Raw genomic sequence first — 26746 nt, 5'->3', positions numbered from 1 at the left:
GAAATAATCATTTCTCTCACTTCACATATCAAAGGTAGTTGGACACGCTCAGGATCACATCATCTCTCTCTCTCTCTCTCTCTCTCTCTGCTTTGCAGGCATGCTTCCGGTAATCTCCACTCGACCTCTCATGAACTTTGACCTGACGCTCAGTCCTGATGGAACCCGGGTCGGAAACCACCGCTGTTCCAACTTGCTTGACTACAACGAGGTCACCACCGGTTACGGCTTCATCACCGCTTCGACGCGCACGCCCGAGAGCATGGGAGACGCGGGTCCCTATCAGTTCAGCAGCTCTCTGCGGGGGAACAGCACACTGCGCTTCTACAAAAACCTCAACCTGGAAGCCTGTCTCTGGGAGTTCACCAGCTACTACCACATGTCTGAGCTGCTCACTGACTGCGGAGGCACCATAGGGACTGATGGACAGGTGTGTGTGTGTGTGTGTTTTTGTGTACATATGTCCACAACTTATAAATTCTAATCTAGGCTTTGTATGTACATCTGCCTGACTGTTAGCCTTTTTGTGTGTGTGTGTGTGTGTGTGTGTGTGTGTGTGTCCACCTGTGTGTGTTTCTGTCTGTATGTTTAGTTTATTTACAGCCCTCTGAGTGAGAGGGATGCACAGAGAGAGCGGCACCATATCTGTTTGCCTGTGTCTCATTCATTGCATATTTGTGTGTGTGTGTGTGTGTGTGTGTGTGTGTGTGTGTGTGTGTGTGTGTGTGTTTGCCAGCTCTGCATCCCGCCATATGATTGTCAACTTTTAGAGCTCATGCACTCATACGTACACAGAAATGTACACACTCAAACAAAGTATTTCCAGCCTGTCAGTCTCTCCCTTAATGCTTACCACTGCTATCAACATGGAGCATTAAAGCTTAGACTCACAGGAAATCTGTGAAATCTTGAAAGACAAAACAACTGATTTGGGGCAGTGGATAGCTTGAGTACACAAACATCCTGTCAAGGTTAAGGGCACAAGTCTTACTTACCTATCCGGCAGCTTTGCTCAGTTTCTCTTTCACTGCTGTGAAACTACACCTCGGCATAGAAGTCAGATGGCCCTGTTGAATTTTGATGTTACTGTCGGCTGTCAATTAGACGCTAACCCACCCTTGGTGGTTGTTTGCTATTGTTGTATCATTGCAACAGATGATGCAGTTGTTATTTATGTTCAGAGCTCCAATGTTCTCCTGCCTCTTGTTGTTGTTGGGCATTAGGAAACAGACCCTTGCTCCTTTGCTCATGTCCTGCTGCCCTTTTCTGTTCCTTCAGCCTTTGATCTACAAGCTTCTCCTTGCTGATCAGACTGCTGAGTGTGTGGGTGGGTTTTGTGTGTGTGTGTGGGTGGGTTTTGTGTGTGTGTGTGTGTGTGTGTGTGTGTGTGTGTGTGTGTGTGTGTGTGTGTGTGTGTGTGTGTGTGTGTGTGTGTGTGAGACAGGAAAATAGGAAGATGAAGAAGAAATAAGAAATTTATGTACTTGTCCCCGGTCACAGCAAGAACCCCTGGCACTCATAGTTACACATGACACCCATCATCCACAAGACCTCCTTTTAATTAAGGGAGATCAGTGTCACACTGTCACTTGTAAAGGCTCAAATTAGGCTCAAAGGGATTTTAAGCTTGTAAATTGATGTTCACAAATAACTCCAAAGTTTATAGTTGTAAATAAACCTTTGTAAATCTGCAGGAGAAATGCAAGTTTGTGTGTGGAAAAGATTTGTGTTTGTATACAGAGACTGTAAATATACTCTGTGAACAAATGATATCAGTGGTGAGGTCGCTCAAAGACACACTGAATAAAGAAGTGCTTTTATGAACATCCGAATACAGATACAAAGCACAAAACTATGTGTGAAATTCAGAGCTCAAAGGTCCCGCACAGCGTGTGACCCTGAACGTAAAAATACACATTTTTTCACACATGTTCAAAATCACTTCCTCTTTCAAAGTGCTTTGTGATTGGAGTGTCATTGTCCAGTCAAATTCCGGTGTGAGAACAGGGTCAATATTTGCACTTGTAGCTTCAGGGTGTGGGACCTTTGAGGGCTGAGTTCACCACTGTTTTGTGCTTTAAATCTATATACAGATGTTCACAAAAGTGCTTCTTTATTTTTTTGTGTAACCTCATAACTGATATCATCATCATCCTTTGCTTTTTAACAATAGAAATCATTTTACACATGTACAACCTTCAGTTTCTCATATAGATTTACAAAGATTGATTTACGACTATAAACTTTGGAATTATTTGTGAACAAGCTCACTTTATGAAATCTTATTCTAATTGAAGTCGATACACTCGGGTTAGGTTTCCAAGGAGTGCCAAAAAAAAAAAAAAAGAAAGAAAACGAAGCAGTCACAACCTTGCAGCTCCAGCAGGGTGCACAAATAAAAGAGGACAGAAAGAGTTAGATAATTCAGTGACCTCCGACGTACAAAAGACAAAACTACTTTTAATAAGAAAAACATAGAATTTGGCTTTAATGAGCTTGATCTTTGTTTTATTCTTAGTTTTTCATCACAACTTTTACATGCAGATCTAAGATTGAAAGATTGAACGCAGAAAAGATGATGAAATTTCAAGACAGTTGAAAATGTCTATTGTAATTTGGAATCTCCAGGTGAACAGCGACTTTATTTATTCCTTTCTGTTCCAGTCAGGATAAAATTATTTTAGGAGGTTGTTGAAGTAAAATCCTTGTTTTTTTTCAAACCCTCAGGCTGTGGTGGTTAGTCTCTCAATTTATAGTCATTTAATCTCTCATTTGGCTTTGGGTAAACTGGGTAGTGAATTACAGGCTTTTGGTGGAGATTCTCTCTGTTGGCAAATATATTATATCTACTCTTAATGTAGTGATACTTGTGTAATGCTAGAAAGGTTTTTTTAGAAATAAGATTTGGTGTTGCTATATATGTACTCAAGTGATAAAGAATAGTTGATGGGAGAAAGGAGGAGAATGAAAGGATTAGGAATCACATTCATTCATTTCATTTTTTTTTTTTTTTTTTTTGTACTGAAAACATCTTGTGCCAAATTGCTTTTCTTAGCTTCTCTTGCCAGTTAATCTCCTGCCCAGTTCTCCGTTTGGTAATTGACTATGCTAATTGACAAGTTTTCACTTCTAGTCGAACAAAGATAATATTGTGCAATTTCAATCTGTTTCTAAGACAAAGTGGCTTTGACAAACTTGTGTGTGGGCACATCTCTCAGGTCTCACAAAAATGCTGAAATAATGTTGGTGAGCAGAGACACCTAGTGGATGACTTTGTGTAAATACAGCTAAAAATTTCATGTTACCTGAGGCTTTAAGTTGTATTGGATTTTTTTTTTTTTTTTCCAGAAAAGGTGTTGAGTAGATTTGTAACAGTTTATTTTCAGCTTTATAAATCAAAGAAAATGTGATCGGATGTTTGTGTAATTACCATTATGTTCTAGTGATTGTTGCCTTAGTAATGTTCAGTGTGAATTATGAAGTTTTTAAATACTTGGAAAACTTAAAAAAAAAAAAAAAAACAAGATAGAAATGAACAATACAAGCCCACATCACCGTCCACTGTTGCACAGCACAGGAAGACTTTTATGCATCTTTGACAGCTCTGAGTAGGAGTGAGTTCAAACACCTTGTGGAGGAGAACAGTGTGTTCATCTGTTACATCTTCTCACTGCTTATTATAGCTGAGCGACCTAGAGTCACCCTTAATCTAAAGGCATAATACAACTGCTGTCACACAGCATCTACTGCGGAGTTCTTGTTGTTTTAAACACTGTGCCTTGTCGATGATGAATTTTACTCCCTGAGAACATTTTGAGCCTAAAGTTGTAACTGCTCTTGACTCAGGGTGAAGAAAAACACATGTTCAAGGATGGTCGCATTCAATGTATTGGCTTGTTTTTCTCAGACATTATGAAAGCTCGTTCTTCACTCCTCGCTGTTGGAAACATCCCTACAGGTGCTGAACCTGGTCCAGTCCTACGTGACCCTGCGTGTGCCTCTTTACGTGTCGTACGTATTCCACTCCCCCGTGGGAACCGGTGGCTGGCAGCACTTCGACCTGCAGTCCGAGCTGCGCCTCACTTTTGTGTACGACACAGCCATTCTCTGGAAGGACGGCATCGGCAGCCCCCCTCAGGCTGAGCTACAGGGTCAGTTTCCAAGACTGTGAGAACATTATAGGTTCTGGACTTAATGTCATCTACACAAAAGAACAGTTTTGTTGAATCTGGTGTGTTTGTGTGTATTTTCGCCAGGTGCGTTGTATCCCACCAGCATGCGCATCAATGACCAGGGACGTTTGGTGGTAAACTTCCGCACCAAGGCTCGTTTCAGGGGTCTGTTCGTGGAGTCTCATTCTGGAGGCAGAATTAAAAGAGCTGGTGAGACTGACAGATTATTATAATCATATATTGTTCCTCATTAAATTCACAGTCACTGAAGACACAGATACATGGCTTGATAGGCATCACATTTTATCTTATCAGTTGAAAATCAGTCTGCCGTTATGAACTTATCCCCCTCTCAACTTGTGTTACCAAGCAACCTCCATGTCATCTATGGTGATGAGCATGGACCACCCAGGCCTGACCTTTAACCTCACCTTAATGAGGAGTGAGCCCACCTACAACCAGCCGGTCCAGCAGTGGACATTCACCTCTGACTTTGCTGTAAGTACGGCCGCATTAAATGTTCTTTTTTGTGTGTGTGTGTGTGTGTGTGTGTGTGTGTGTGTTTGTGTGTGTGTATGTGTGTGTGTGTGGGTGTGTCCCGGTGCACAGCCTGAAACATCCGCTGAATAAATCTGTGTTACTGACATGAAACAGACTGATCCTTGTGTATCTGGCCTCTCTGCTCCATACAGGTGAGAGACTACTCTGGGACGTACACTGTGAAGTTGATCCCCTGTACCACAGCTCAGAATACAGAGTACACGGTTCCACCTGTTTGCAGTCCCAGAGAGCCAGTCACCTTCGACCTAGACATCAGATTCCAGCAAGTACGGCAGACTTCTCTGTTTCTTCTTGTTTTTCTCTCTCTCTGTTGCTGGCTCTCTTTCTTCGCTGTACTATCCCCCGCTAACTATCTCCGTCCTTCTTCAGGTGAGCGATCCGGTTGCAGTGGAATTCAGTCTCAACACTCAGATGTTCTTGTTGTCCAAGAGGAGCCTGTGGCTCTCTGATGGCTCCATGGGTTTCGGTCAGGAGAGTGACGTAGCCTTTTCAGAGGGTAAGTTCCCTCTTACAAGCCCTAAAGACTTTAATCATCTGGGCAATGAAAATTTATAGAGCTACGATAAACCAATAGTTGTAGATGTTTTTATCCCACAAGTGGAATTTCCATTATATCATTTTGTCTCTTTTGCAATGTCTGATTTTTCTACCTTTCAGGAAGCCATTTATCTGAGTTTATGCCAATTTCTCCTATTTCAGGTGATACGATCTATGGCCGTGTGATGGTGGACCCCGTGCAGAATCTGGGAGACTCTTTCTTCTGTAGCATAGAGAAGGTGTTCCTCTGCACCGGCGCCGATGGATATGTGCCGAAGTACAACCCGACCAAGTTTGAATTCGGCTGCCTGGCTGATTCTCCGTCATTGCTTTATAGATTCAAGATTCTTGTGAGTATATTCAGGTTTTTCATTTTTGTAGTTTCTGTACACGGAGGGATTCAAAATGATATTTTACAATTTCCTGATTTTTTTATTTATTTATTTTTTTCCCTCTCAATCTCACACACCTCATCAGGACAAGGCTCAGCCAGAGACTCAGGCCAACGGGTTTGGTGATGTCAGTTTTAATGCTAAGCTGGCAGTGGATGATCCTTCAGCTCTGTCCCTTGTCAGGCAGCCAGGATCTGACGGCTTTAGAGTGGACTCTGCAGCCATGTTCCAGGTACCTTATTTTTACTTTTCCTTGTAGCCAATTGCTTGATTCTCTTTATTGTGAACCAGAAGTTTGAGTCGTGAGATACTTTGTTGTTCAGTGCAAGAGCGACTGTGCATTTGTGAAGCAGAACAACCATGAGAGCTTGGAACATGTAGACTTTGTTACTCCACTATTGTATATACACTATATGTTTTTCCTTGACTGATGATCCTGTGCAGAGTATTATTGTATTTTTAATCACCAAATACATTCAGTCAGTTTAAGGCTGTGAAAGCTCACAGAAATCAAAAGTCTAATGAGTCAGTTTAGCACCAGCAGGTCCCATTTTATCAAAAATTACCATAGATGATTCATTTTGCAAGACGTGCCCATTTTGGACCAATTCAGTTTGCTTTCTTTGTGCCATATTTCACTCATTTCTTAAATTGAACATAATTCTAAGATATGCATAATCATGTTTTCCTCAGGTTGCTGCAGGCCGTGAGTGGTACATTCACACCATTTACACAGTCCGCTCCAAAGAGAATGCTAACAGAGGCATTGGAAAGCGCAGCCTAGAGTACCACTCCTTGGTTTCCACGAGCAACGATCTGGTCTTGACCGCATCGGGCGGCAAAGGTCATCGCTCCAGGAGGTCGGCAGGCGATGAAGTCCCCAAGGTTGCCGAGGATATCGGAGCAGACAACAACCGTGGCACCAATATCATGCACATCGCTTTGGACCGCACCAAGCGGCGGGCGGCGGGGTCGGATGAGTTGTTCGTCGACAGGCCTGAACCTAGTGAATTGAATGCAGAGAAGGAAGAGGAGGGTCTGGTGACTGTGGTGGGGGCGCTGGTGGGGCTGCTGCTGACCGTCCTCGTCATTGTCATCGTGGTGCTCGTGCTGAGATCCAGACAGAAGGATGTTAAGGAGGGGTGGAGGGAGGGGGTGCAGGAGGTGGTGAAAGGGTCTGTCAGCACAGAGCCCATGTTGGTGGTGAGGATGCAAGACTGCCACAACAGCTCGGAGGTCTGAGCAACAGATGCATGTATGGACAGATGGACAAAGAGATGAGGAGTATGTGGGAGCTTTTATAAAAAAAATAAATAAAAAAATTTTGGATTTTCTTTTTTTTTTCTAAATTTTTAACTGGTATTAAATTACTTTCATAACACCAAAAATCTGAGATTGATCATATGCGTTATTTGGTGTGTGTGTGTGTGTGTGTGTGTGTGTGTGTGTGTGTGTGTGTGTGTGCGTGTGCGTGTGTCTGTGTGTGTCTGTGTTTGTGTGTGTGTGCCTGTTAGTGTGGGGGGATTTCTACAGTATTGGATCCATTACGCACCTTGGTCACTGCAACAGAAACAGCACAACAGTCCTATACACTGTCCTCAGTTAACATTCCAACTTGTGCTGCTGGTAGCATGGTATTTCCATTTCTCTCTCACTGGCTTAATGGTGTTAAAGTGCCTGAAGCAGCTATATCCCTTCAGGACAGTCCCAGTCACAGAGAGCACTTTTCTAATAAAGCTAGTGTCACACAGACCAAGTCGGAGGTTTAGTGCTGCGTGTGTACCTCGGGTGAAGGGGGCCGGATGATGTCACTGATCGTGCTGAAAGGAGTAGTTCGCCACAACTGTCCTCCTGTCAGACGAAACTTCACTGAAGTTCGTTACTCCTGCGCATCTCCTGAAACATTAGTGCTAACAAGACCGTCTTTTCTACAGCTCGCAGAAGAGACACTAGATTCCTGAACACATTGTGTAGCATTTTCTAAGCATTTAGCAGCTTGCGATTGCATTGTGGATGCAGCATTACCCCAATAATCTCACTCACTGTCCTCAGAGTTGTTCTAAAGTGCATCCATTACCGGAGGATTTAGGAAAGTATTGAGGATTGAAAGATAAAGATTGGACTCATTATAAATATTGAACCCATAGCCTAAATGTTTGGTTACAAAACATTTAAGACTACGCTGCATGAGTAGATTAGTATTCACCCCGGGCTGAACTGTGCCTTTAGGCCTACAATTTTGTCCTGAAATATTTGCTGTGACTCACTCTGGATTACACAATGTGTAATGACACAAGATGCCACCAGTTTTTTCTTATCTGTGAACTAAACCTGCGTAGCTCTCCTATCAAACTACTGGATGAAAACCACTGCTGTTGGAATTTATGTTTAATAACCAGCTGAACGTTTTATTCATTCACTGTGTCTACTGTTCTTTATTTTGGTTACCATTATGATGAGGAATGTTTTCTTAGATATATTGATCATTTCTGGGGAGGGGTTTTCTCATATTGGTTGTGTTTTTGTAAACTCAGTTATTCTTATTATTGTCATTCGTTTACAGTTCATCATGGCTTCTGTCACCCCAATGTTTACTGCTATCTATCCTCGCAGTGTTGTTGCTCCACTGTGTTGCCATATTCATTCAAAATACTTTGGACATCATGTTTCATGTTTGTTTTTAATTAACACTAGTTTTAGGGTACATATGTATAAAGACACTCATCTCAGGAGTTATTTATTTTATAGAGAATGGACTGTGTGTTGTTACACAATTTACTACTGTTGACTGTAGAGAATCTCTATGGAGCCACTTTCCACTTCTGTGTTACACTGCTAATAAGTGTGGTGCTGTGAACATGCAAATACTGTATCCATAACCAATGATCTGACCCCTGTTCTTCTCACATTATGTTCCCGTAAGCTTTATTTTTGTCACTAGTGCTGTGTGGGATTTCAGTGTTCTGACTCAGTTTTTTCGAACAAAGGATGCAAACTAAATAGCTTCTTACAGATCAGTATGTCACCATGAAAAATGTTACGTTTAAGACATTTAATATAATGTGCTATTTCATTCATGTTGTCACTGGTGAAATTTCTTGTTTACATGTGTTGTTAAACCTGTGTCTTACTCTGCTCTGGATATACAACATGCTGAGATCAGTGTTCCTAAATATTTGTCTTATTATGGTGCTGTGAGTCATCAATTTGTACTTATCTCCAATATTTATCAGGGTTGGATGATGTGACGAACATCAGCTGGAGATGTATGAATCAGTGAGGGATGTGAGGGTTTGTACAGCAATTAGTCTGTGGAGACCCAGCTGTAATTTTTATTTTTATGTTATTTTGGCCCTGATGAATTTGGAAATAACACCATATCTGACATCAAATGCACTTTTTGAGTCACATCCCTCACATGCCAATCCAAGCTATGCAATGTAACGTATAACCCACAGCCAGTTATTCCCATGTATATGACAATTTTAGCACAAACAATCAAACTTGATATTCACTTTGTGTCTTTTTATGAATGGGTTTTTATGTATATGTATTTAAGAATAAATATTGTTGCTTACTGGTAGAATGTTGATTTAATCAGTGTTTATGCCAAGTTGTAGAATTGAGACTTGGAATATGACAGAAAAATGAGAACTTGAGATTTGATTGGGATTTACTCGGAGGTGTAGTGCTGCCGGAGCCATTTTTTCCTCAAAGTGAAGAAATACAATATTCACAGTTTACATAATCCAGTTGAAATTCATACACATTTCTTTTATGCACTTTAAGATCCGAAAAGTATATGTCACACAAGAGAGCCAATAAAAACAAATTGAATGGTCAAAGTTGTGATATTGATATAGAAGGAGTGTTGATTGAGTCATGACATCTGAACAGTTGCAGGTATCTTCTGCTAGCCTTTGAACTGAGACACCACGGCAGTATTTGCAAACTATGTGCTCGATCCTGTGTAGAATAGACCAGCCCTTCACCCTGTGTTCGTAGTTGTATAATTGGAATGAGCTTAATTTTTAGTGTGCAAGTTGATTCGCATGCACTGTTAAAAAAAAAAAAAAGTGTAAAAGAACTGGTAATTTTCACACAATTTTCTCTCTGTAACACCCATACATGTATGATTATGATTATTATTATTAGAATAATCATACACCTCTAAAAAAGAGATAGATTGGTTTAAGATAGAATGACTTTAAGCAATTACCTATGCAACAACCCCAGAGTTGCTCCTAGTTCTGGTGGATGTTGAGGCAGTAGTATATTGCTGACATCCACACAAGGCATTGTAAAAATTCAGAACACTGCCATTCACAATGGTCTGGTGTACTGCAATCATGAAGTGTCCAGCTGTCAGGGGAGCACATTTAAAGTTAAAAGAACAGTCTAACAGCATGACTGTCAAAAAAACACAATGAGGAACTAGTAGGTTTTCACATATGAGCAATTTTGGCCTTGATGATATCGAGCTGTTGAGGCCCAGGAGGCAGCAAAGAATCCATTCCCTAAATCATGATGCTTCTTTCACTGTAGTTCACCTTTGAGATGATGATTCCATGTTGGTATGCAGTGGCATTTTTACACCATGCATAGAGCTGCATGTTTTTCCAAAACAATTCAACCTTGGTTTCACCAGTCCACAAAACATTTTCCCAGCAGTGACATAGGGAAGACTCATGAACAGAGATGCTAAGCAGCTCCAATGATTCCTACTCTGGGATTGATTTTCTACTTCACAGATCATTCTGCATTGTGCGTTTGGAGTCAGCTGGGAGCCCACTTCTAAGCAGAGTAGCCACAGAACTAAATAATCTCCATTAACAAACAGTGTCGAAATGTGAACTGATGAATACCAACACGATTTGAGATGACTTTTTTCAAATTTTCCCACTTCATTCAAATCAACAATTCTTGATTGTAAGTCTTGTGAGAGACCTTTTTTTCCAAGGCATGGTTCACGTCAGCAGATGATTCTTGTGAATAGCAAATTCAAACTGTTTCTTTAGAAATCGGAGTAGCTCTAACCCACACCTCCAATGCTTTCATGATTGGACTCCAGGTTTAATAACTATTGCCTCCTATTAACTTTTGTTAATGCCATTTGCTAAGAGTTTCACATACTCTTTCTAGCCAACACCTTGAATGTTTAAATTATGTTTTCAATATAGACAAGAACAAGACAATGATGTCAATAGTAAAAATAGATTGTGTTTGTTTATTTTGACTTAGATGAAAATTTGACCAAATTTATACAGAAATGCAGGTTTACTTCAGGTGTTTCATGCCACTCTGAGAGAGGGGAAGGCGAAGGGGGTCTCTGATTGGTTAAGATGGAAAATGACGCACCACAAATGTGCCTGCGTCCCTCCCCTCCCTCCTTCCTCCTCCACCTCCTGCAGTTGTTGTACTGCTGTTGGCTTGTAAACATGGCCACTGCCGGAGCAACTGGCGACGACCTGAGGAAAGAGCTCACATGTGCGATTTGTTTGGACTTCTTCAAAGACCCTGTTATACTGAAATGCGGGCACAATTTCTGTCGGTTTTGTATCTGCATGCACTGGGATGAAAATGGCGGAGACTACGGCTACCAGTGCCCTCAGTGTCGAACGGTAAGTAAATACACGTTTTCTGTATTTCCCCACCGTGTTTTCTTCACAGAATGTGTTTGTACAGTTGCGAGAGTACTACTTCCAAGTTTTTTTTATCAGCTAATTCAGAGTATCTGGTCGACGGGTAGTCTTAAATTAGCTACGCAGTGCATTTTGTAGCTACTGTTGCTATGATACCTAGCTAGCTGGCTTTACCTAGCTAAAATTCATCAGCAGGTAAGTTCGCCAGTAACCAGTTAACTTTGAGTTTTAGCTAAAAAAAAAAAAGAAACGGCGTAATGCAGAATAAATAAATACACGCTACAAACAAAGTAACACTGTCTTTGTACTTGGTTACAAGCAGGTTTCTGCGTCTTGCTTTCTTTGTTCTCTCAGGTGTTCAACAAGAGGAGTTTCACCAAAAACTACCTGGTGCAGAACCTGGTGGCCAAACTGGATGACCTGGAGTGTCTGGGGTCTTGTCCCACACCCTCCAAGCCCGTTAAAGTAGATGGAAAGTGTGAACAACATGGAGAAGAGCTGAAACTGTATTGCCAGACTGATAAAAGGCCCATCTGTGTAGTGTGTCGGGAATCTAGATCACACAGGTTGGTCGTGTTCTCACTTTTTGTGTGGGGAAATAAGAGTAATATTCTTCTTCTCCATAAAACCTTTGTAGACTTAATTTGTCCCTTTCCATTAGAATTCAGCAGCAGCTGCAGGACATAGACCTTTGGATGTCTGTACTGGAACATCACAAATTTAAGTGTTTCAGACATTAGTGTGTGTGTTGTAGAAAATATGGATTCAGCTGATGATATACTGTGTTTAGCAGCACAGCTGTGGGTACAGTGGAGGGCTTCAACCTTCAATTGTTTTCAAAAAAAAAAGTGGTGAAAAACAGCCATCACAACTTGCACAAGCTGCACAGAATCACACTTGATTATCAAAATGGTATTTTCTTCCAGTCAACTAATCAGTTAGTCTACTGAATGTAGTAGCTCTAGTACAATGATAGCACATTAGAGTGTCCACATGCGTATCTAACACGGTGTAAGGGATGAGTTAAGGGCTGAGAAAGAATGCACCAAGGACAAATGTGACGATAGTGTTGCAGGGTAGATGGAAGGTCTCAGTACAGTTAGTTTACTAATAAACATAATATTATTGAGCCTTCCCCTTATCAAACCATAGCTTTAACATGAACATAACATTACTATCTGAAAAATCGTACTATTCAGATTTCGCTAGCCTGTTTTGAATTACTAGTTAAAGATACATATTGTACATTGTGTAGCTGGTTTAAAAACCAGCCAGTTTCCTGTATCTTGCCTTGTGCAACACAGACCTCTTTACTTAATATTTTTTGCTCTTGATGTCAGGTTCTTCACTTTTCACAATGCACCAACTCTTATCTGTGTCTACTGGCCTCTTACCTTGAACAGTATAGCACCTCACTGTGCCTTCTGGGTTTTTATACTGTTCAACCGTTGGATTAAGCTTCCAGTCCAACTGACAGTTTGATTTTTTTTTTTTTTTTTTTTTCTTCCCCAAATGGTTATCTGAAGTTAGTGCAGTTGTAATTTTGAATACAAGAATTTAGAATTGACCTCATCTTAAATCAACTTTTGTGTGTAGGTGTAGTGTATAAACCTCTTCATTTACCCATTTATATTGATAAGGGAAAAATACTCTGAGACCTAAAAGCTTTGAGATCAGGTATTTACTTATGTGGAAACTATACAGTTTACTTTTGTTAAAATTACTGTAATAAAGGACTTCAGCTCATTTGGATTTGTAATTTACATCGTTACCTACTCTCTTTTGCTTTTAATCATTGTGATGGAGTTCTTCCTTCTTTTGGTTCTTAACGAAGTATTAGGCGGTGCTTCCACAGGTCAATTTCAAGTAAGCCCTAGAAGCAATAGTTTATTGTCTGTCTCAAGGATAGCTGTGAAGAGACTGAGTCAAGCTGGCCCAGTCCCCAATGGCAGTTGCCATAGCAACCAAGGTTCTAGAAGAGACCCTACACTCGCAAAAGATATGATAAACTTAGCCTACGGTCGAGGGAGTGACCATTCATAACATAGGGGCCCTTCAGCTCAGGGACAGACTCTTCCCTTGAAAAAGTACTGCATGAAAAATAAGAGACTTATTTGGTACTAAATTGAATCTTTAGACATATATAGATAAGTGCTGTGATCCCATGAAGAATATCCTTATTTGGGCACATAGTAAGTTTTGTATGGCTTAACATGTGCCCTGCAAGGAAGATAACCTCCAGAATAAGTTTAATTGCTCATCTCTTTTTCCCTCAATTGACCTCCAATAAATGTTTCTGCATAAGACATGTGGGTCTCCTGAAAATTCTTGCATCAATAAGTTTTCCATCACAATCATATGTAAGAAACATTTCTTTGACTTCATTCCACTAAAACACCGCCATCCATTGCATCTGCCTGTGATTGGGTGAAGAAAGTTATGAAGAACACACATGAACATAGATCGAAACTGTCGTGATATCTTCCAAAGCAGAGGACATTTATTATCACTACACAAATCCAAAAGGTCATAGAGTAATGCAGGAGTTTTAGCAAATGTCAGTTGTTGAAATTTTGTCAGGGGTGAATTAATTGACAAGCAAGTGAAAAACATTGTGTTCCTAAAGCGTGCACCCACAGTTAAAAAGCCAATTTTTTGACCACCAACAATGTTTTTACAAGTGGTCTTGTCGTCACATGCATGTGTGACTCGCATCCTGTCACTGGTTTCACAATTTTTTTTTATATTAGTTTGTGTCTACATGCCCAGGGACTGCAGATGGAAATTTACTCTTGTCTTTGTACGAGGCTAATGTTTTTTGTTCATGGTCCCTGACAAATAAATGTAATAAACTCAACTAAATTCATTGACAAGTGAAGATAGAAAGACACCAGCAAACAGCAATGTACCAACAGAAACAGTGATGAAGAAAACTGCAAACAGAAATCATTTTTAAAGAATTTGCTTTTCAAATGTTTTTTGAGGAGGGAAATGTATTCAGCACTGACCTCGGAAGTATATACCTATGGCAGTTTAGTAAGACAACTGAATATAACAATAGCTTCTGTTAGTTTACAAGAAAGCTGGGCACCTCAAATGTTTTGAGAGTGTGATAAATTTCTCTGGAAACATCTAACTTGGCCATTTGCTTTGTTGTTTCAGGCACCATGAGGTGGCACCAGTACCAGAAGTTGTAAATGACATGAAGGTAAGTTGGCAAAGAGATCGGAGATTTCTTATTCACCAAAATCTAAAATCTTTCTACTTTTTTTAAAAGCCTGGACTATCATGCTTCATTATATCATGTTTTTGTGTGTGCATGTGTCATGTGATGTACATGTTTGTTACAGATGGAGTTAAAGCTGAGGCTAATGGAGCTCAACTGGCAGAAGTCTCAATGTGTAAAAGTTATAACAACTGATGAGCGCACCAAAAGTGAAGTGAGGGTATGGAATGGACTCTTTCTTTTATTAATTCATTTTTTGACTTGTGACATTTGCATATTTGCAGGCAACGCTTGCAGTGTTTGTTTGGTTCAGGCAGTCTTTCAAGATTACAACTGTGAGAGAATTTTCTCTTGTCCACCTAATGAATGAATGAATGAATGAAGGACTGAGTCAGGTCAGTGGGAGGCCCTAGGTTGCTGTGCCACAGCTATTGCTTTAAATCTCTAGACGCAGCTGTGGTTTTCTTCTGATATTGCTGGTGCTGGAAATGCTGATGGTTGATAACAGAAGACCTTGGATGGTCAGTAGCAACTGGCTGGGTGCTCAGAATCAGCACCTGGGAGTGTTTAATCATGCTTCCTTGTTTATGGTTAATGGACCAATAGTCAATTTTAGATGACATCATGCACAGAGTACTGTATTGATGATTCCTCCTTTCTCCTTGGCCAAGTTTCAATAAACATCCTCAGCATAAGACATCCCGGAGCTCCAGAGAGTTTTTATTCACTGAAATACTTCGACCACCGATGAGCAGAATTTCTCCCTATCAACAACCTTCTCTAACTTCTCAGTTTCACCCTGTTTCTTCAAATAACTTACAATCAGAAGTGCAAACCAGCTCAGAGACCCTAATTATTATTCATTTAGTGCTTTATGTAATTAACATCAAGATATACACTGCAATAAAACGTTACAGTTGACACTGAACTTACACCGCAACTTCATTCTAATCTTTCAACCTCTGTCCCACAGTTGAAGAAAAAGAGACTCAAGGAGAAGATCGAGGCAGATGTTGGTGCCTTGGTCCAGTTCTTGCTAGATGAGAGAGACTCCCTGCTTGAGAGCCTGGATGCTGAGGAAGTCGCCACCATGGCCGTCATAGATGACAACCTGAAGACGGTGGAGACGGAGGCGGAAGCTGTGGACAAAGCCATAGCTGATATCCACAGCCACATCAGTGGGAAAACTAGCTTTGAGGTCAGTCTATCATGTCAGCCGTGGATCACAGAGATGGTTTAACTCTTAAATCACCATGCCTATGCTAGAGCCTTGTATTAGATGTGGATAACAGTTTCTGTTTCTGTCTGTGTAATAAGGATTATATACCAAAAGTACTGCATTGAATTGATTTGTCTTTTCAAAAAATATTCCTGAAATGAACACATACAGTATCTTTCAGACTATGTTGGTGTGAACCAAAGATTTAAAAACATTCTCTTCAACGATGAGCTCAATATCAAGTGTGTTTGATATAAGTCAATGTGTTTTCTTTTCTTCCAACAGAGCCTTGCTGAGACATTCAATGAGTAAGTAACTTATAGTTGTTTATTTAATATGAACCTCTATAAATCCCATAAAATTTTTATTTAAAAAAAAAAAAAAATGAACCTTTGCATAATCATTTTTATTGCATTTTTCCCTACAGAGTTATCCATTGCAAGCCTTTCACATCTCTGGATCCAGTTAATTGTCCGACTGAATTTACAGACTTCTCAGGGCCCTTCCAGCTTATTATGTGGAAGAAGATGATGCATGTGCTGCATACCAGTGAGTTGACTCTATCTCGTGGAAAATGTAGTTTGTGGAAAAATTATTTTTATATTATATGCTTTACACTTTTTTAAATGAAAGTCTGATCATTCATATTGTACAATACATATTACATTCTTTACCTTTAATATTAAGCACATTTACATGTAGTATTTAGTATATTCTTTGACTACACAAACAATTTTAATACAACAATTGAATATACTCGAATAAATTCAACTGTAGACGTAGAACCAACTGTAGACCAAGAACATGTAGCCAAAGGATGTCCTTTTAAGAGTGTAACTAATCACATAACACTATTTGGATGTGTCATTGTATTTGGAGGCAGTGTAAAATTTTGGCAAAGTTGGCTGGTCAGTCTACTTGTGCTGTAGCAACGAACAACAAATAGATATTTTTGGTTTGCAAATCTTCTAGTTTTCTTCGACAATAATATCAGATTACATTTTTTTCCCAAATGTACTGCCAGTTTCACTCCAATGTAGGAGCGAGGTGAATTAATCTCTGACTATGTCACTCTGTGTAGTGCCTCAGAACCTCACCCTGGACCCAGACACCGCTCACCTAAACCTGCTTATCTCAGACTTTGACACCAAAGTGGAGGAGGGCCGTGTTCGTAACCAGGAGCCAGACCTGCCAGGCCGCTTCACCCGCTTCTGTGGTGTCCTTGCCACAGCCCAGTATGCCAGTGGCCAGCACTACTGGGAGGTGGATGTGAGAGACAAAGGGGTGTGGTACCTGGGAGTCACCACTGAGTGCAGCAACAGAAAGGGCTTTGTCAGCCTCACACCCTCCTCAGGATATTGGAGCCTGTGTCTGCAGGACCGGCTGTATGCCAACGGGGAGGACGGGCGCATCCCAGTTGCTGACTACTGGAACTCTCCCCGAGTCGGTGTGTACCTAGACTATGACAATGGGCGTCTTAGTTTCTATGACGCCGTCACAATGAAGAGACTTTACATGTTTGACACCTGCTTTGAAGAGCCTGTCTACCCTTTCTTCAGCCCAGGGAAAAATGATCCAGGCAGCAGGCTGCAGATATGCCACTATTACTGAGAGAGCAGTGACGAGTGTTTATTTTAACTATCTAACAGTAAACTCATGTATGCCAGTGTTTTTCAGATTTGCTGTTAGCAGGGTTTAAGGTTGACCCTTGGAGAAACGTATTGTATGCATTTGAGCCGTTACTTGTTGGTCTTACTGGTGTTACAAAATGAAGGTTACGATGAATAAGGATCACCAGGTGTCTAATCACGCTGGTTGGAATGAAGAGCTTCATTTCTCATGTTTTGAGGTTGAAAATTTGGCATTTTTCAACATAGACACACACACTGTAGGCTTATACCCCTTGACTACTGTGGCTGGGGGTCTGGAGAGGTGCTTTGCTGTCTATATCACTGTGTCTGCTGGGATACAGATGCCTCAGATGCTCTTGTTGATTAGGGCATATACAGCTCTTATCCCATTAGCAACTGCTATGCTATACTACTGTACATAAACTCATATTGGCTAAGTTTTTGCCAGGCACGGTTGGTGCTCTTGCCTTGTTGGGTAGAACCTGAAGGAAATATGATGTAGTTATCACATTGATAGTTGTTGACAGTTAAGATTCCCTCATTGATTCTAGACTGAAGAACAGTCGGTCATTGCTGATAGTTATCAGACTGATTTGACTAAAACTGGCCAGCTTTTACTGGGATTTCAGCTCAGTGACTAAACTTCCAGGAACTAATGGCTCAGGTTGTTTTTGTTTTGTGGATGTTTAATATCAGTAGATAATAATTATATCATCTGCCTTTTAAAATCGTCTTCATGTATCCTCTTTTTTTATTATTCTATACATTGTTGACTTTTTTGTTAAAAATTCCTCTGTATATTGCTGAGTCACATTTTGCAGCTTATTTTTTGAGCAGTGATACTCATGGCACATTTAGCTTTGTCTGAGATATTTTAAAATCTGAAACATTTTTATCAGTCTGCTTCAAAATGAGAATGTGTAAGACAAAGCAAACTTTTTTCCAATATTCTTATGACAAATTATTAATTTTCATTAATCAGTTAATCAGCTACGTCCCCAAATATATCAATGGGTGATGCTGTAGATGTGTTTTACTGTAAAAGACATTCCACTACTGTCAGGATTCAGACAAGAGCCTGGTGGAATTGACTAAAATGAAAACCTGTGGAATGCTGAATGAAAGTTTTATTACATGTTATTTTTTTGTTTGCTTTTGCAACAGTATTTCTCTGACTATATTCCATTAATTAATCCTGCTTCAGTTTATTAATTGCTATTTGTTGAGTTGGTCCTGGTGCTGCAAGTTGGTCCTAACAGTTTTAGGTCTCTTATCCAACTCAGTCCAGTGTGATCTTTATTTTCCATTATTTTTGATTAATTAATGCCATTTTATTCAATTTTGAATGTTAAAGTACATGTTTCATGGCAATTATATATATTTTCTTTCCTTTATAAAAGTATGATTTTTTTTTTTTTAACATTTTCTTATTTGAGCTGATAATTTTTATGGTTCTTTACTTTTGCTTGTACATTTCCCCTTAGTGTTAAGGACCAACAATGGGATGTTTGCCATCTTACAACATTGTACTTGTGTTGATGTTATTGAGGAGCATAGAAACATTTAAGAACATGATGATGAGTGATGATATTTGAGGCCTTTCCTGCAGTATATCTCAAGAGGCTCCTTATATCTGTTTTCATTCAAACGTCTAAGATGTTCACGTTAGAACTGCAAAACTCGGTTCTTTAAGTATTTGCAGATGAATGTTTTGTCTAAGATGCTGTACTTCCATTTAATACCTACATACATTTCACCGCTGAATTTCATTCATGTGTTCAGCTTTGCCATTTTTGGACTGTCTTGATAAATGTGACATGATGTGACAATCTTGGTAACCTGTCTGTGACCCTTTCACGTGCTCTTAATGTGCTCAGTGTTTCTCAGAGTTTACAATGAGATTAAAAGAGGTAAAAAGACAAATTTCTTGTAAAACTTTTGTTTTTAACTATCCTCTCACTGTACCCACTTTGCTCACTCTTACGAACCATCTTTTCAGGAGACAGCCAGGAAATTAGTTACAGGCACATTATTGTATTATTAGCCTGTACTATGGTTTTGCCATAGTGGCTCTGCAAAATTGGTGTAGTTAAAACCCAGTGAATTAATCATTTCTGATATCAGGACACTGTCAGCCAGAATTACTGAAATTTGACTCAGAATCTTTTACACCTAAATAACCCAGTTCTTGAACTTTGATATGTACAATCTCCTGGTGATGGCTCCAAAAACCTGCTGGGCTGTGGTTCTGTTTTCTCACCCTCATCTTCTTTTCTTTTCTGCTCCAACATCCTCATATAACTCTCTGGGACAGTTTGGTGCTGCTGATTCAGTTTTTCGTACAGCAAGAACATTTAAGGAGGAGGTGAGAAAACAAGAGTTCTCTCCATCTCCTCCTCCTGCTTTGGTAATGACTCAGTCGTGACTTTTTTTTCCTGTCTCTCTTCAGAGATGTGGTTTTAATGAGGGGCCATATAAATAGTTGCCTGTATGATGTGATACAAATTCATTAACATGAAGCAGAGGCAGTATCTGAATCTTGCAGCAGTTTGTTAAGAGTAACTAAACAAAAATAGTTACAGGTAAAAGAATGAATCGCTGTCTGATCTGTGGCCATTTCCCAGCTGTTTCCCATTATTCTGTATTTCTGTCTCAAGCTTGTTATATAAGCTTTGTGAGAAAAGAAATTTGAATGTTAATGATTTGTTCACTCATTAGGCTGATTAAAGTGTGTTTACATGCTACATCACTGGGTGCCTGATGCTTGTGGTTGCTGCACTGTAACAAAGCAAAGATAGATACTGATTTTGACATTTTTCCAATGAAGATGCCAATATCAGATTTTTGCTGGAATATTTCCTGTGTTTAAAATGAATATTACTGCTAACTCAAAATAATCGTGGTACGAGAGGAAGTCCTTTTTTTAAATAAAACACAATAGAAATGCTTGAAAAACTAGAAAAAAACCATTACTGCTAAATATATAAATTGAAATGTCCTTTAATCTGAGTTTTTCTGAGAAACATATTTTTAAATGACGTAGTGTAACAGTCTGATTTAGTAAAGTTCCCATCACTTTGCCATTTTCCACAGCTTGTAACTGATTGTGTTTGCAGCAGTTTTTCAAGCAGCCACTAGAGAGCAGTAAAGGCTTGTCAGGATGGCACTCAGGCAGGCTTGAAGCTCCTTTATAAGGCCACAAGTGACGAAATGGAAAAGCAGATTTCTAATCTGCCAAAAAAAAAAAACAAGCATATGAATGTTCACTCCCAAAAGCAATATATCTTTCTAACCGTTTTATAGAAATAAATGCATTCTCAAGTCTGGTTATACAAAACAGAGCATCTGCACAACAGTTTGTCGTGTTATTCTTTAATATTTACAATCATACCTTTGCCATGATTACATAGTGATTACTTGTAAGACTGGCCTCTTGTTGTATACAGTAGGCTACACAAGATGGTTGATGGTTGTGTTTCATTTATATGTTCTTCCTTTATTCCTTTATTTCACACAGACATGAGCAGGTCAGTGACCAGTACAGGTGAGAGATAGTAAAAAAAAAAAACAGGATTATTGAATTGAACAATTAATGGAGGAGGGAATTGTCATTACAGAGTTTTCCAATGAGTGAAAAATTCAGATGGAGAGAGATCGGTTACAGGGTTCATACAGTAAAAGAATAAAACACAGGGGAAAAACTCTCAGTGTCACTGCGTGTTAGCTGGTGTTGTGTTTCTCTAAGAGCAAACACAGAAAACCTTCAAAACACCGAACCACAAAGCAAATGAATGCAACCACTGGAAAATCCATGATAAAAGGTGCTTGTGAGCTACAACAAGAATATGATTGTAATATACACTACACTTTTCTGATTATGTTAAATGATAACTATACACAGAGGCATATATTACTCTTGCAAACTATATATAACTCTTATAATATTTGTATTTTGTGCAATGTTCAACAACAACTTACGACAATACGTTTTTGGCGGAGGGAAGAAGAAGTTACTGTGTATAACTGGATGTGAGCTCATTGAGGAGGAGGAGGAGGCAAACGAGAGAGAACAGCTTTCAGTGCTACAAGTTACAAGACCTATGTACAATGACGTTTGGCAAAGAGGAGACAGTTCAAACGCACCAATTAGAAAAATAATTTGTAGAACAAATTATGTAGAAAAGAAAATTAAAAATAAATTAAATCCTTTGCAAAAATAAAATACAGCAAATAATGTGTATACAACATTGTTCCATTGATGTCATTCAGTTGGCTACTACTTGGCATGACCTTCTACTACTGTATTAGTATATACTCCAGTGTTGAAATTCTTGATTCAGTAGGTGCTGGAATAAGTAGGTTATATAGTGAAATAACATGGACACCAAATCCATATGTGTGTATATATATATATATATATATATATATATATATATATATATACACTGTTGCTCATAAAGTTGGAATAAAATATTTTTTTCCTTTTTCCATGATATATATATATATATATATATATATATATTATATATATATATATATGTACACACACATCTAAATATGCATATATACAACTATATCAGGTTGTAGATATGAATACACAAAAGTGCAAGAACTAGTGGGATCAGATAGAAGAAGTTTGAGTAAATAGAAGAGAAAGACTAGTTAGACTTGATGTTAAGATTTGAGCTGGTTCAAAAACCTTTTCATCCTATTAACTGTTGTGCTTCTTTTTGCTTGTCTTTGGGTACAAAAACAAAAAAAATTTGCATATTGGTAACAAAAAATTACTATATTCATGTGCAGGGATTTAGTCAGAGTGATAAGGTGCAGAATGAGAATAAGAAATCATTTCTTTTAAAACAACACATTCCTGTCTGTGTGTATGTGTTCTGTTGTGTTTACTGATGAGGAATCATAAGGCAGTGACCACAGGGGAATTTTTTGGAGCACACTGACATGCAACAGTGTTCAAGAAAAAGCCTGAGCATTGTTACTGTACTTCAGTCACAAAGCGTCGTCTTCTCCTCGAGGGGGGTGAAACAGTGTGGTTGACTCCTCCCTGCTTCCCTGTCTCACTCTGTTTGCTGGTTGGTTTGCTGGGATTGTTGCCCAAAAAATTGCAGTGTATCACCGACTTTAGATTTGTCAGGCTGTCTACTGGTGAGGTCGCACTTTGAAGACACAGAGCTGAAACGCCTTATTCCACAGGCTAATCTCCAGTTCATTTTCCCCTTCTACAGTTTCAGGTAGACAAACCATGTGTGATCAGATAGGGAAATATCTGATCACAGGTTTTGTTTCTTAGCTGCGTTTACATTTTTATTTATTTTAAACTTTTTTTTTAAAACAAGATAGTCTTTTGAGAAACAATGTTACTTTTTACAACAAGTTTTTGGATAACTGGCTTGTTCTGTTTTAATAACATTTTAATTACACTTTTGGGGTTTGAGTTGTTTTTTATCTGACATTTTTTTCAGATTTGTATGTTGTCTGCTCTGAATATTAGATCTTACAGACAAAATAAAAAGGAAATTAATGTTTGGGGTCACTGTAAAGTGTGCAGGCACATTGCAGCTCTATGTCCACAAGTGATATGTGACATTAACTTGTCTGAACAGGACATGTGTCTTCCTCAGCCTACTGCAGATATCTGTAAACCTTAAAGCAGTGGTTGCCGGAGTCAGCGACAGCCACATGTCCATCTGAGGTGAGGGCGAGGCCCTGGGGGCCATAGAGTGGGTCTGCTGAGGTGTTGATGTAGGATAAGAAGGAGCCTGTGCTGTCAAACACCTGGAAAAGGAAAAACACAACATACTCAGGCACTCAGATTTGCAAGTTTCAGGTTGCTGTGACTTATATGGCAGTTTGCTGTGTCTGAAGTGATACTGAAGATCCACATCACAGGCAATAAGTTTTTAAGTCCTACAGATGTGATGAAAACAACCTGTCTCACCTGTATTCTGCTGTTACCCCAGTCTGCAACAATGATGTTACCATTGGAGTCCACAGCTACACCAGTGGGAGCGTTGAACTGACCATTGCCTTCACCGTGAGAGCCAAATTTGAACAAGAACTCTCCATCTGCACTGTACACCTGGGACAGGAAGCCAGTCAACACAAGCTTTGATTACACCTCCATGTGTACTTTGATACATATAATGACTGCGAATGTGTCTAAATGAATAAAGGTTAAGACCACATAAATGTGTTTTCAAAAACTTCTGAGAAAGATTTTCTTTTAAACGCAGCACATCTTACCTTCACAGAGTGATTGTGAAAATCGGTCACAATTATTTCATTCTTGTTGTTAACTGCAACAAAGTGTGGACCTGGATGAAGAGACAGAAGCAGGTTATTGAACGAATGAGCTGATTCATGTAGTTTGCCTCATTCCCTTTACTGTTAGTAGGATGTTTAAACAAATTTGAAGTAGCTCTGCCCAAAGCTGCAATTACATAACATACTTTATTCAAATGGTTAGCTGTTTTGCCTGCAATAGTGTGCTGGCATTTTTTTCATGCATTATATGCTTTGAGTTACATGATTGCTTGTTTTTTCAGAACAGAACAAAACATCAAAGTTAGATTGTCTGGAAAGGCTCAAGGCTCTGAGATTCAATCCCCTCTCACAAACATATTGGCTGAGTTCAACACTGATTGTCTTATAGTAAACAGGGGACATTGGTTAGTTTCGTGGCACTGGAGTCGGAGCAAAGAGAAATCATACACACAAATCTTTCCATAGCCATTTACACAAAAAGAAAAAACAAAGTGCATGTGACAAAATGCTCATTATTGTAATAGTAAGTGATGATTACAATGGGTTGTACTTGTATGTTTGATCAGTATCGTACAGGCACAGCTCGATCACGTAATCAGGGGTTGGGTTAGACAAAGGGCACTGCACTGTGGGATTAAAGGTTGCAGCAAGGGCGTAGGTTTGCATGTGGACGGTAGGGACATGTCCCTACCAATATTTTGGAAGGAAAGAATTGTCCCTACCAATATATGGGTGAACTCGTTCACACTATGTTTGGAGTGAAGTCATATTAGATCATAGATCATATCAATGTCTCCAAGAGGGTACAACCAAATGACTTTTTTTATGGGGTGGCACGGTAATAAAGTGGTTAGAACCAACGCCTGAAAGTGAGATGGTTCCGGGTTCGATCTCTGGCCATGTGTCTGTGTGGGTTCTGTCTAGTTACTCTGGCTTCCTCCCACAGTCCAAAGACATGCACATTAGGTTAATTAAGGTTTTCTGATATTTTATACCTTAATATAGTATAACGTTTTATGCCTTACTATACTATGACATTTTTATGAATTTTTATGCCTTACTATACTATGTTCATTTATGCCATTCTATATTATGACGTTTTTACGACATTTATACCTTATTATAGTATGACATTTTATGCCATACTATACTGTCATTTTTATGACTTTTAATGCCTTACTGAACTATGTTGATTTGTGCCTTGCTATACTATGAGGTTTTTATGACTTTTTATGTCATACTATACTATGTGGTTTTTATGATTTTTTATGCCTTACCATAGTATGACATTTTAAGCCTTACTATACTATGATATTTTTATGACTTTTTAATGCCATACTATACTATGTCGTTTTTTATGACTTTTTTGCCATACTATACTATTTCGTTTTTTTAATACTTTTTTGCCATACTATACTATGTTGTTTTTATGCTATGTTATGCGTTACTGTACTATGTTGATTTATGCCTTGCTATACTATGAAGTTTTTATGACTTTTTATACCATAATATACTATGATGTTTTTGTGACTTTTTACAATATGCCATACTATACTATGTCATTTTTATGACTTTTCATGCAGTACTACACTATGACGTTTTTAAGACTTTTTATACCATAATATACTATGACGTTGTTATGACTTTTTATGCCATACTATACTGTCGTTTTTTTATGACTTTTTATGCCATACTATACTATGTCATTTTATGCCTTACTATAATATGTCGTTTTTATGACTTTTTATACTATAATATACTATGACCTTTTTATGACTTTTTATGCCATACTATACTATGTCATTTTTTATGACTTTTTATGCCACACTATACTATGTCGTTTTTATGACTTTTAATGCCTTACTATACTTTGACATTTTATGCCTTACTATAATATGTCGTTTTTATGACTTTTTATACCATAATATACTATGACCTTTTTATGACATTTTATGCCATACTATACTATGTGATTTTTTATGACTTTTTATGCCTTACTATAATATGTCGTTTTTATGACTTTTTATGCCATAATATACTATGACCTTTTTATGACTTTTTATGCCATGCTATACTATGTTGTTTTTATGACTTTTTATGCCATACTATACTATGTCGTTTTTACGACTTTTAATGCCTTACTATACTATCATGTTTTTATGACTTTTTATACCATAATATACTATGATGTTTTTGACTTTTTTGCCATACTATACTATGTTATTTTTATGACTTTTTATGCCACACAATACTATGTCATTTTTATGCCTTACTATACTATGACGTTTTTTATGACGTTTTTTGCCATACTATACTATGTTGTTTTTATGACTTTTTATGTCGTTTTTATGATATTTTATGCCAAGCTACACTATGTTGTTTTTATGACTTTTTATGCCATACTATACTATGTCGTTTTTATGACTTTTTATGCAGTACTATACTATGTCGTTTTTATGACTTTTTATAACATAATATACTACGATGTTTTTATGAATTTTTACAGCATGCCATACTATACTATGACGTTTTTATGACTTTTTATGTCATAATACACTATGTGGTTTTAATGACGTTTTATGCCATAATATACTATGACCTTTTTATGACTTTTTATGCCACACTATACTATGTTGTTTTTATGACTTTTAGTGCCTTAATATACTATGACATTTTATGCCTTACTATACTATGAAGTTTTTATGACTTTTTATGCCATTCTATACTATGTTGTTTTTATGACTTTTTATGCCATACTATACTATTTCGTTTTTATGACTTTTTTGCCATACTAAACTATGTTGTTTTTATGATATTTTATGTGTTACTGTATTATGTTGATTTATGCCTTGCGATACTATGATGTTTTTATGACTTTTTACAATATGCCATACTATACTATGTCGTTTTTATGACTTTTTATGCAGTACTATACTATGTCGTTTTTATGACTTTTAATGCCTTACTGTACTATGTGGTTTTTATGACTTTTTATGCCATACTACACTATGACGTTTTTACGACTTTTTATACCATAATATACTATGACGTTTTTATGACTTTTATGCCATACTATACTGTCATTTT

At 38.4% G+C, this 26746-nt stretch overlaps 3 protein-coding genes across 7 annotated transcripts in view; 2 read left to right on the top strand and 1 right to left on the bottom strand.

Moving 5' to 3' along the window:
* Positions 1 to 9248, top strand: part of LOC130182781 (FRAS1-related extracellular matrix protein 2-like) — a 60545-nt gene extending 51297 nt beyond the window's left edge. Inside the window, exons 16-24 of the mRNA XM_056397924.1 lie at positions 99 to 430; positions 3959 to 4151; positions 4257 to 4382; positions 4543 to 4670; positions 4865 to 4999; positions 5103 to 5229; positions 5433 to 5620; positions 5748 to 5894; positions 6356 to 9248. Coding sequence (XP_056253899.1) covers positions 99 to 430; positions 3959 to 4151; positions 4257 to 4382; positions 4543 to 4670; positions 4865 to 4999; positions 5103 to 5229; positions 5433 to 5620; positions 5748 to 5894; positions 6356 to 6904 — 1925 coding nt within the window. The 3' untranslated portion in view covers positions 6905 to 9248. The remainder of the gene's footprint in view (positions 1 to 98; positions 431 to 3958; positions 4152 to 4256; positions 4383 to 4542; positions 4671 to 4864; positions 5000 to 5102; positions 5230 to 5432; positions 5621 to 5747; positions 5895 to 6355) is intronic.
* A 1798-nt stretch (positions 9249 to 11046) lies between these two features.
* Positions 11047 to 20124, top strand: trim47 (tripartite motif containing 47). Its single transcript, XM_056397932.1, has 8 exons — positions 11047 to 11283; positions 11659 to 11870; positions 14467 to 14512; positions 14655 to 14750; positions 15504 to 15728; positions 16035 to 16057; positions 16177 to 16298; positions 16831 to 20124. Exons 1-8 carry the CDS (start codon positions 11101 to 11103, stop codon positions 17358 to 17360), a joined length of 1437 nt encoding a protein of 478 aa, XP_056253907.1. The 5' UTR covers positions 11047 to 11100; the 3' UTR covers positions 17361 to 20124.
* Positions 20125 to 20736: 612 nt separating this feature from the next.
* The window catches only part of trim3b (tripartite motif containing 3b), a 43957-nt gene continuing 37947 nt past the window's right edge, over positions 20737 to 26746 (bottom strand). For all 5 annotated transcript variants that reach the window (XM_056397929.1, XM_056397928.1, XM_056397926.1 and 2 more), the window contains 3 exons: positions 23639 to 23709; positions 23334 to 23474; positions 20737 to 23170 (listed from right to left, as the gene is read on the bottom strand). In XM_056397929.1, the coding sequence (XP_056253904.1) occupies positions 23018 to 23170; positions 23334 to 23474; positions 23639 to 23709 (365 nt within the window). In that variant the 3' untranslated portion in view covers positions 20737 to 23017. The remainder of the gene's footprint in view (positions 23171 to 23333; positions 23475 to 23638; positions 23710 to 26746) is intronic.

This window comes from Seriola aureovittata, chromosome 15 (genome assembly GCF_021018895.1).
Source record: "Seriola aureovittata isolate HTS-2021-v1 ecotype China chromosome 15, ASM2101889v1, whole genome shotgun sequence".
NCBI classification, from domain to species: Eukaryota; Metazoa; Chordata; class Actinopteri; order Carangiformes; family Carangidae; genus Seriola; species Seriola aureovittata.
Note: the sequence above shows the minus strand (reverse complement) of the source record. Positions and strands in the feature narration are given on the sequence as shown.

Bases quoted from the DNA above. Each gene is read 5' to 3' on its own strand.
- trim47 (XM_056397932.1), top strand. From the start codon at position 11,101: ATGGCCACTGCCGGAGCAACTGGCGACGACCTGAGGAAAGAGCTCACA. The intron at 11,871-14,466 runs GTTGGTCGTGTT...TTGTTGTTTCAG, and splicing joins CGGGAATCTAGATCACACAG to GCACCATGAGGTGGCACCAG. The intron at 15,729-16,034 runs GTCAGTCTATCA...TTCTTCCAACAG, and splicing joins GTGGGAAAACTAGCTTTGAG to AGCCTTGCTGAGACATTCAA.